Raw genomic sequence first — 11,404 nt, 5'->3', positions numbered from 1 at the left:
AATCATCGGAAATCCATTCCGAGCCTTCTAACTCATAAGTCACATTCGGTTGACTTTTCCAAACAATCCTTCTCATAAAGAGACTTATTGTCTCATTTCTAACCGAACTCTATCCGAATTACTTCAAATTCTCCAAACACATATAATGAAACATATAGAAGCATAAAACGGGGAAAACGGGCGGTAACTCCCGTAACGACGGGTCAGGTCGTTACAATATGAGTGTATAAACACATCTTATACAACATTATACGCTTTTATACACCTTTATACAAACGTCTGTAGACGAACTTCTTCCACGATTATCAGTTGCAATTCTTGTTCAAATCAGTTCAAATCTCCATTAAATGACTTCAAATTTTATATACAACCTCCTTATACTATTTCTAACAATTCTAGATAATACCCACTCCAAATTTCTCACAAAATCAAATTCGAAATCTAAACCTACATATTTAAGCTTGTTAAAATTCTAATTTTCACCATCCAAATGAATTTTGTTTGTTGAACTGATATTTGGGTTACAGTTACTGATTCGAAAATTAATTTAAATGCTTGAGCAATCTTTTTAAAAAATTAAATAGTAATTTTGAGAACCTATTGGAGTTGGATGTTGAATCTTAACCTATTATTTTTGGGCTTGTTGGTTGTAAATTGAAATATGAGCTATAAAATTGAAAAGTAGGGATCCAGTTGTTCTTATGTGAAATTTTCCCTATAAAATACTACCAAACAAGAGATTAATAATATCAAAGCTATTACATGTATTATTTTTCCTAATACATCATATCAAACGACTCTTTATAGTCATTTAGTTACCCGTATAGAATATAATTCCGAATAGAATATAATTTAAGATTGTATTTATTGCATGTTTGGTTATCTATCCCCACAATTTAGCCAAAACAACCTCTTAGGTTACAAGTCTCGGCGATATGAGGTGTGTTTAATTTAGCTTTCTTTGATTGATTGTGTGCACAAAGTATTCTGTGTTTACGCAGGGGCGGGGAAGGGCCGCATCCCACGGGGTGCAATATAGGCAGTCTATGCTGATGCAAGCATCAATGGCTAATTCCAATCCATATCATGTAGATCATACGGAGACAACTTTCGTTGCTCCCCCTATGGGAACATACATCAATATTTAATTTAAAAATAAAAAAATGATGACGTGAAAATAGCCCTGTGTTATGGGAGCTTGTTATGAGGGGTGAAATTCAAAAATAGCTAGATTTACAAGTGATAATTGAAAAATAGCCACAGTTTCAAAAGTAATCGAAATTTTGCCACTTTTCAGGTAAAGATAAATATGAACGAAAATATTATTCCAAATCCGAAAAATATTCCAGCATAATATGCCGGAGGTTCATGCACAAATCTCCAGTATATTATGCTAGTTCATACACAGGTGCACCAATCTCCAGTATATTATGCTGGAACTTTTCTGTTGCAGCAAAATAGTGGCTATTTTTCGATGACTTTGTAAATGCTGACTATTTTTTAATTACCAATCCGAAAACTGGCTAGCCTGTGCTATTTTTACTGTTATGAGTATGTAGCAAAGATGACAAAAACTGTCTAACCGCAACACTGATTAATAGTTTTACCAAAAAACTAACACATAGAGAATGGATTTGTTTGTTAAATGGATCTGTCGTTGCCAAATTGCCTTATCTTCAGTTTAACAATCTTTAGGGGATTAATGAAATCATTCAAGTTGTCTTACTGTCACTTTTGTTTCATCATTCTGTCCCCACTCCCCCAGAACAATTTTTCTTTCTTTTTTCAACTAGTATTTGGGACTCCCATTAATTCGAATATATACCACGCAATGATTATTAAAGAGAAAAGTGCTTCTTGTCGGGATATTTTTTGTTACAATGTTCGAATACCAGATATTTAAGTTAGATGGATCCTAGCCATTCCACTACAATTTTTGGTTATTTTTCCAAAACAATTTAAATATTACATAATTAAAGAGGTTGAGCTTTACAGGTTTGGAGAATTGGTTGGTGCTGTCTCGAAAAGAGTTAGGCTTAAGCATCACACCGAACAAGTAATATGCCGATATGCTTGATGTACCAGCCAAGCCAGCTCGACCGTATACAGTAAAAGGGATTCGCCAACACAAATGACTTCAATTCTTATCACAAATATAAGCACGAAAAACCTGGATCTTAACACTAAAAATAGAAGTTCCAACTAATTAACGGATGATATTTATCCACTAACAGTATAAAATCAAGTTATTTAAAATTAACTTCACCTAGTCTTGTATATTAAACGATGAGAAATAGATAACCTACTTTAATCGGTTAATTAAACTATTTTCTCTGTTGTTTATAGTTCTGCGATTATGATCCCTGGACTAATTTATTCCACCCGAGAGATGTGTAAAATAATCCCAAGTTTGATGGGATAAGGTAGGATATCCAGAACTAAGTCTGAGATTAAATTTATACTATATTTTATTGACGGTATATATCCACCTTATCCCGCGTACCAAACGACCCCTAAAACCAATGTAGTGTAATGACACCAAATTAACTTCTTGAAAACAGCCTATAACTAGCAGATACTAAAAGTTCAACTGATAGAATTCCATTTGCATAATGTTGTAAGGACCATGACATCCTTGAGATTTTCTCAAAAGTAAAGACTTGATACACATTAGTTTTCAAAAAGAGTTACAACTAATGTTTAACCATACAAGTCCTACAAATTAATAATTAGTAGCTAAACAGCACCATTTCATCAGTAGAGCCTCTTGTCTGTTGTTTCACAGCTAACATAGCAAGAGAATAGCCACTACAGCAAAGTCCCGAGTAGGGTGGCAAAACGGTTAAAAGAAAACAGTTAACCACCCATATTATCCATTAAAAAATGGGTTGGATAATGAACTTTTTAAAAACTGGTCAAATATGGATAAGAACCATATTATCTATTTAAAAAATGGATAACCAATGAGTATTTTTTCACCTTCAATCAAAATGTATTTTTGAACAAACTTCTCGTCATTGAACTCATCGATCCAATACTTGTGTAAGGACTTGAAGTTGCCACCTACATAAAAGAAACCACGGTTAAAAAACACTAAAGATTAAAAAGGGAGTCTAATCAACACCTCCATTACCCTGGAAAAATTCAATACTTTTTAGTAGCTAGTGGCATCAACTTTGGCATAAAATTGTGAGAATCAACGATGAAGGCCTTGAAAGATTCTTGATGGAGGAACAAGAGTACTAGTATGCTCATCAGTGAAAGAGGTAATAGCCATATTCAGTCTGTTGAATATATTCAAAGCACAATCTATGAAGGAGGTGACAGAGATGGTTAACAAACCGCACCAGCCCGATAATCCGAGTCAAACCGAGAAAAAAAACCCGACTATGGTTTAGTTTGGTTGGTATGGTATTGGAAAAATAAACCCGACGATATTTGGTTTAGTTTGGTTTTAACTAAAAAAAGTCAAACCGAAACCAAAGTAACCCGACACTATGTACAGAAGTTTTAAATATATTTAGTACATGAAAATATTTATTGTAGTGTAGTTTGTAAATATTTCTTAAGCTTTTTCATAATTTTTCAAAGGAACAGGAAATATGAAAAAAGATGCCATAGCGAAAAAGAAAGAAAACATGGCTTCAACCCAAGTTGAATTCCCAAGTAGCCTACATTGGAGAGAGATTTCTGGACAGTTTACAAGCAGTTCACAACTTTTCACACATGAGTTAGCTTTTGCAGGCAAAGTTGGCGAGTCTGTGACAGAGTGCTATCGAAGCTTAGCATCATCAAAACTAGTGCAGCAGTTGAACCGGGCTGTTGAACAACAATCAAGGCATTGTCGATTTGGGAGGGATGAAAGTGTGAGCTTCTTGTTTGTTGTTTCACAAAAAGAGGAGTAAAATGATAGTATCTCTCAGTGTTTGAAGGAGATAGGCTTACACTGCTTTGCATATTCGTAATGCCACTTCCTAAAGCATTATTCCCATGCCCTTGTAATACTTTTTTCAATAGCTTGCGCCATCAAAATCAACAATGGAGGCCTTGGAGATTCATGACAGAGGAACAGAAGTGATAGCCATGTTCAGTCTGCAGAAGGTATTGAAAGCACAATGTATATCAGTCAAGGAGGTGATAGCTTAGTGGCTCTTGTACATTTCGAATAAAATTTCAGTAGCGGTATAGTACTCGAATTTTTTCTTAGTGGCGTTCCTGCTGGACTGAAATACTGCATCTTTACTCACATTAGGATTAGTACATTTTTCTGAAGTTTGCGATGGGATATCATGCATTGATGTATTAATTAATAGGCACTGGAGGATTTTTAATACAACACTTACCATTGCAGCACCTATGGAAACATCTTGACCTGAATATTCCCCCATCATATGCATCAATGGGCTGATTCTTGGTGCGCGTGAATTTCACCAGCCTGCATAACAATTAAAACTCTATGCGTCGATGTGCTGATTGTGACGGTATTTGTTGAAAGATATATAAAAACTTGAAAAAGCTGAGATATAAGATAACATTCATATAGTACAGAGGTTGCCCACCTTTTGTTTCACTCACTTCTTGCTATCCTCCAAATATTCCACTTCCTAAAGCATTATTCCATCATTGCTCCAATGCCTACCAATTTGAAAGATATATATTCTTCTGGACTTGAGGAGTAACATCTTATATGCAAACAATTCAAGCCACGCCGAAGAAGAAAAGAGAGTATACAAGAACAAAAATTTGAAAGAACAAATGTTGGAGTATATTTACCCACAAAATGAAGAAAAGAAGAACGGAAATAGCTGGGAGAATGCATTAGAAGTATTCCTTATATGCATTCTGCAAAAGAAAATTACACTGGTCAAACTCTGCCACATATAATGAAATGAAGGAGGCAATAAGTTCGTCTATACTCACATATTTTCCCAGGGTAAAAGTGCTCAATACTTATAAATAAGGACCTGAATCCTGTCTTCTCCCATCATATCTTCAACATCTTGCTTAATCTTCAGAGCAGATTCTTCAAGTTGAGGGCTCCACCTCAGTTCGATACTTTTTAATGAACAAATATCCCCGAAAATAGGCGGAATCTCCTCAAGCTTACGACAGTGCCGCAGTCGTAATTTCTCAAGCGCAGGAAAAGATTCCTCTCTAACCTCCCACGTAGCAAGAGTCACTCGCTGCAACGTCAGACATTTGAGATTCTGGAAGGTGTCTTCCTCCCCCATGTTCCATCCTTCCCCCTCGATGATTGCGTCTTCAAGGTACAGATCTTCAAGCTTGGGCAGTTTCGCTATTGTTGATAGTAAACCGGATGTCAAAGGAAACTGGCGCAACCACAGATCTTTCAAACTCGAAGGGAAATTAAAATCCCACAATGGCCGATTTGCCGCTACAGAGGGGGCAAATCGGCCTCTTTCAAAAGTTACTTTGAGAGATTGTAGTTCATTTACGAAGTCCAATTTCGGCAACCAATATCGCCCTGTTGAACAATCCCATGATTCCTTGAGATTAAATCTAAGCTCTTGAAGATTGGGAAACCTTTTGAAAATATCCTCTGTGTCTTTTGAATAGGAAAGTTTGAGTCCCTGTATTAATCTCAAGTTCTCTGACTTTGAGTCCTCTGCTATCAGTATTGGCTCATTCTTATCCAAATGGACCAAATCAAAGAAAGAACAATCATCTATGCCTAGCACTCGCAGCTTTACAAGATTCCAAATTGTTGGTAATATTACCATGGGTGGTCCATATTTATTCACCCACAGAGTTTCCAGATTTAAGAGATTTGAAAACGACGAAGGCAGAGATTTAACTTCTGTACGAATCTCTAAGTACCTCAAATGAACCAGTGTGCATATTTCATTCAACAAAGAATCATTCACCAGAATAAAAGAGTCATCCAGTTGCAACACTCTAAGAAGCCTCAAGTGTCTTAGGTGACATATATCATGAAGACTTTTGTCATGATATATGTAGTCAGTTATCCTCAAAGAATAGAGGTGTTTATAACCAAAATGCCTTTTATTTTTTGAATCGAACAGGATAAAATTTTTATGCCCCTTGCTACATCTAATGGCCATTTGACGTGGCATTGGATCTGAAGAAGATGATGATGGAGCACTTGAACTTGTACTATCAAACAACTTTTCCTCTCTTGCTTTTATCAAACAAAAGTCATGCACAAGATCATGAATTTGGCAAGTCCGGTCTTTACCTATCTCCTTGAAAGAAATAACCAAGCTACTGGAAATTAAATTATCCAAATAAACATCCATCACTTCTTCCACACTGTTCATCTCTGTGTGTTCCGCAAATCCTTCGGCACGCCACAATCTTTTCAAAACTTCTACTGGAATTGCTCTGTCCTTCTCAAAACTTGCAAAGTAAAGTAAGCACAACTTTAAGGGATCAGGTAAATGGTCATAACTTAATGCTATAACATTCATCACGTTCTCTTCTTTCTGGAAAATGAAGGAATTCAAATTATTTCGAACTTCAAGCCACACACTCCTTTTCTTTTCCTTCCCTACAATGACTCCAGCAATCAAATCAACCACCAAAGGAAGCCGTTTACAATTTCGGACTATTTCTTTTCCAACATCCAGTAGTTCACTAGGGCAACTTTCTTTTCCAAAGACCTTTTTCTCTAATAACTCCCAACTTTCTTCCGGTCTTAGCCATCGAAGGTCAAGAGGATCACTGTGGCGTTGTGCATGCATAGCCACTTTCTTTTCTCGAGTCGTCAAAATAATTCGACTTCCATTCTCAACTTCAGGAAAAGGTCTTGTCAACTCTTCCCATGCTGCAGTGTCCCACAAATCATCTAAGACTATAAGGTACCTCTTTCCAAACAGATTTTTCCGTAGCTGATTAAAAACATCAACATTCTTACCGAATTTCGAAGATGAGCCAACAACTTGATTAAAAAGTTTTTTCAGCAACTCCATCTCGTCATACTTTTGATCAACTGTACACCAAGCACGGATGTCAAAATGACCAAAAACTGACTTATTATTATACACTTCGTATGCCAAAGTAGTTTTACCGGCACCCGGCATACCAGTGATCGAAATGACATCTAGCGTTTTTGGTCCACTGGTGAGCTTCCTAATTATCAAGTGTGTCTCCTCTTTAAAACCTACGATTATTTTACCAGCTATTGATGACTTGCGCTCAACTGGCTTGTTGGGAGAGTTTACAACAATGACGCCCATGTTCTTGGGAATCTTCTCAAATATATTTGAGACCCCTTCTTTGATAAGATTGATCTTTTCTATAGCAAAGGGAAGTGAGAAAATAAGATGTAAGAGACCATTCTCTCTTACAATAATTGAATTAATGACATCTTTTGTCTCGTATGCCACATCTAAAACACGCGCCCATAGATCTTTATATAATTCTTGCTCAACATTCCCGAAGAAAGATCTAATAAATTCTAGATCTTCTTTCACCAGCCTGATTTCTTCCTTTATCAAAGCAACTAAATAAGCATCGGAATTGAGCAAATCATTTAAGTGTCTAAGTAGAAGATGCATGAATAGGGGTCTATCACTCATGGGAAAGCATAGTTGAGATGAGTCCGGGGCTTTCAGGTAAACATCTTTGAGTTCTCTCTTCAGGAGTTCAATATTTTCGAGCAAGCCTAGAGTTGCACTATTTGTTTCATTGGTACTCTCTGCATTCTTTGATTTCTCTTCTAAGTCGCGAGCAATAGCTGATACGTCCCTAGTAAGTGCTCCAACACGTGCTAGGAATTCAAACAACTTGTCATTATGAATAAAGTCCTTAGGCACATCAGTGAGAATGATTAATAGGAACTCTATCATGATATGGATGTTTCGAGCCCCTTGAGTGCTAGCGGTAATAACATTTATCATGTGCTCTTGTAGATGAATCAGATATTCTCTAAGAATGTCCGGAGAGGTTTCTAGGAGCTGCTTAATAAAGCGTCCAACTTCTGCTGATGTTGAATCTTTCAAATTTGTAAGACATATGTGCATAACCTCCAACTGAGTTGGAATAACCTCCACGAATAGATGTGCTAGCTTGAAGAGTCGAGAGTGTCCACAAATTTGATTATGCCATAGGAAGCGTCCTACTCTTTCAGCCATTAGTTGAAACTGAGGTAAGACATATTCAACAATCTCATGCCCAACACAACCATTCACTATCAACTCGTGGAAATCTCTTATGTTGCCACATACATTATGAAGAATCTCATATTCGGTCATGAATGGAGAAAGTTCTTCAACACAATACTTGGAAAGATGATGGAGATTTAGAATAAGGAAGTCTAGCTCCAATATCAGCTTATTAGTTAGATCCATGTCAACAGCTTCTTGAATTTCTTCATTCTTTAAGCTCTCTATGAAATCTAGAACATTGAGAGAGTCCTTGCGAAGGGTAGAAAATGAGACCTGCCAAAAGACCAAACATTATATCAAATTATCACAAAGAAAGACAATTAATTCTCTATATATTATGTTCTTAGAGTTTGAGCAACTGGTTATGTATCCAAAATAAGCATATCAAGAAAATGGTTTACTATGCATATGTTCAACTGCATTAAAAGAATATGTTCAGGTGGTGTGTCCCCCCCCCCCCCCACCCCAATTTACTAGATTATGCACTAAAAAGAAGGATGGACGATTTAGTGAAGATTTATTCTAACCATTCCGAGGAAGAGATGAATAGAAGTAACTGCCAAACATATAAACACAACCTCTTGAAAATCATAACTAACCAGGATTGATAAGCTTTATAATGTTTAGTTGTTTTTTTTTTTAAATTCTTACAACAAGAAGTTGATAATTCTATCAATAAGTTCCTATTCTTTGTTACAAAATAGTGAATGCACGTATCTCTGATAGCAAAAACTTACTTGTACTCGGTATTTGTACCAAAAAATACTAATTTATAATGGTTCATTTGCCTTATTTTTTTTTTTGCTTCAGGTTCATTTCTAAAGTATGAGGTGAAGAAACGGATGAGGTGATTAAGAGAATGAGGGAATAATCACAACATACGTCACGAATTTCAATGTCTTCAACCATAGGTTCCTTTGCTGAATTGGGAGGAGCAAGTTTTTGCAAATAAACACCAATAGCATCAAGATACGCTCCATAACGCCCATGAAATCCCACAATAGCTACACCTTCTTTCATCACAAGTGAAAATGGGGTTCCACCAGCCTCAGGCCCAAATGGTCCATAATTCTTTGCATTAGTTATAAAACATAGAGATTTTATAACCAAATGGCTGCCACAATGTCCAAATGTTCCCTTGATACCTGTTAAATATTCCAATGGAGTTGCCTCAATAACTACCTGAGGTTATTGCAAATCACAAATTAGTTAAATAAGTAGCAGAGTCGAGAATTTTGACAAGAATTCAGAAAAATGCAAGAATGTCATATTAGGATTTGAAATCTTTGGACCTAAAGCAAATTTGGACACTTAGTTGAATCCTGTCAATGCAAAGGAAAGGGAAAACTTAAATATGAAGCAATAGGTGCATCCATATCTTTTACTTGAAAGATGCTTATATAACTACAGATTTTACATTGTGTACACCGGAAATGCAAAAAGTTGTGACACTATCATATTAAGTTGACCTATAACGTGATTTTTCATATCAACAGCCTGATAAGGTAACTTGAAGGCTTTAAGATAAATGAATAACCTGCTATACCTGGTTTAATTGTCTTGATAATTAATTTTTTTATATAATTTAAGCTCATTGCTATGACATGACACAAATTTAACTTGAGAAGAACGTTGTTCCTTCGACCATAATTTTTTTGGACTTACCTTGTCTTTTCGACCTCCACCCCCACCAAACTTTGGTGAGTCGATGGTAGTACCTTGTTCAGTAACAGTTATGAATATGATGGAGTCTATAATATCTCCATGAGCAACCAATATTTCTTTAATGGGACTTTTCAACTTGTAATCCCATTTTGATCCACCAGTGCCTCCCCATGGCTCCACCAATATTGAGTCCGCTTGATCATAACTCACTTGATTCCCCTTCACATACATAACAAATCAATATAATGGCTCCGTTATCTAATTTTATCCCTATATTGGTAGTATTATTTTGAGGTGAAAAAAAATCAGAATGAATATAGGCACAATCATGTAAAAGAAGAGAAGGCAAGGTACCATTGTAGGCGATTTGCTTTGATTTTTTTTTTTCCAATCCCTTTCTCTTAATATCTCTTATGATTATTCTATTTAAAGTTATTCACTCTATTTAAGGTGTTAGAAGATAAACATACGTCAATAGTTTTAAGAAAGGGATTCGTGCTTGTGTGTAAGTATGTAGTGATGTAAAGGAAGTAGAGGTGATCAAGTAAAGGAGGAAATAATCACAACATATATGAGAACTGGTTAATTTTATGGTATGGTCACAAAAAATTACCAGTGAGTTATTAAGTGATCATTTTATAAATTAGTCCATAAATAAAAAGGAGAAACGTGACAAATATTTAAACTAATTTTTCATATATAAAAATATCATAAAACAATAACGCTCTTCTTCATGCAATATGTTGCAACTTTTTATATTTCTTTGTTACCCACTAAATACTAAGATTCAAAGGTTAGAGGATTAATTTAGGGAGAGGAAAAGAGGCATAACCTCAAAAATTAACATATTGGAACCAAAAAGAAAGATGATAATCAGGGGCATCTAATTAGTAAACATTAATTAGTAACTTATAATTTGCTATCATAAGTTAAAATTTACTAATAGTATCAAAAAGATCTTTAGAGTTTTTAGTGTATAAATTTTGAGAGATAACATAATCAACGACAGAGGGTTCCTTCAAATTCCATTTATTTTGTCAACTTTAGTTGTAATAAATATTGTATCATGACATACCGATAATTTGATTGCTTTCCCTTTCTCGCTTTCTCCTTTCCCTCTTTCCATGATTGTAATTCCTTCCTTTCCTTTCAACTTCTCAAGATCTGATGTATAAAATATACATAAAACCTTTTTAATTGATGTTGAAGATGAAAAATATGAGATATGGAATGGTTACGTTGCTGCTCTCTGTTTTTGTGTATGAATTCTCCCCTTTTCAACAAACCAACTACTTGAGATAACAAGTTGAAAATTAGATCATTGACGTTAGGTAGAAAGTGACAAAAGGTTAAACGCCAAATTTGAAATAGTCTTATTAGTTTCTTTAACTTTGTTAGAACAACGACAACAACAACTCAGTTTAACTTTGTTACAACTGAGCACTATTTATACATTTAACTCGTTTATATGTTGGTGTTTGATTTGTCACTAAATTCAAAAAAGAAACTTTTGAAATTTGTAGTTTAAAATAAACTATAAATATTTACGTGGCTGTAAATCAATTAATTAAGAATAAAATAGAAATATTAAA

At 35.2% G+C, this 11,404-nt stretch overlaps 1 protein-coding gene across 2 annotated transcripts; it reads right to left on the bottom strand.

Annotated features, from left to right (window-relative positions):
- On the bottom strand, positions 2,642-11,085 carry LOC109237136 (putative late blight resistance protein homolog R1B-23). Of its 2 annotated transcripts, XM_019403495.1 has the most exons (9): positions 10,888-11,085; positions 9,813-10,031; positions 9,030-9,329; positions 4,921-8,420; positions 4,774-4,842; positions 4,560-4,635; positions 4,344-4,435; positions 3,946-4,092; positions 2,642-3,063 (listed from the first exon to the last, which is right to left on the bottom strand). In XM_019403495.1, exons 1-4 carry the CDS (start codon positions 10,936-10,938, stop codon positions 4,944-4,946), a joined length of 4,047 nt encoding a protein of 1,348 aa, XP_019259040.1. In that variant the 5' UTR covers positions 10,939-11,085; the 3' UTR covers positions 2,642-3,063; positions 3,946-4,092; positions 4,344-4,435; positions 4,560-4,635; positions 4,774-4,842; positions 4,921-4,943. The 2 variants fall into 2 exon arrangements, with proteins under 2 accessions (XP_019259040.1, XP_019258973.1); XM_019403428.1 differs by having other exon boundaries at positions 4,560-4,842.

This window comes from Nicotiana attenuata, chromosome 1 (genome assembly GCF_001879085.1).
Source record: "Nicotiana attenuata strain UT chromosome 1, NIATTr2, whole genome shotgun sequence".
Taxonomy (NCBI): Eukaryota; Viridiplantae; Streptophyta; class Magnoliopsida; order Solanales; family Solanaceae; genus Nicotiana; species Nicotiana attenuata.
The sequence above is the reverse complement of the archived record's forward strand: the minus strand, read 5'-3'. Positions and strand labels throughout refer to the sequence as shown.

Excerpts from the sequence above, each read along its gene's own strand:
- LOC109237136 (XM_019403428.1), bottom strand. The coding sequence starts at position 10,938 with ATGGAAAGAGGGAAAGGAGAAAGCGAGAAAGGGAAAGCAATCAAATTA. Across the intron at positions 10,032-10,887 it reads GGAAAGCAATCAAATTATCG|GGGAATCAAGTGAGTTATGA; the intron begins GTATGTCATGAT and ends ATGTATGTGAAG. Across the intron at positions 8,421-9,029 it reads AAGACATTGAAATTCGTGAC|GTCTCATTTTCTACCCTTCG; the intron begins GTATGTTGTGAT and ends GTCTTTTGGCAG.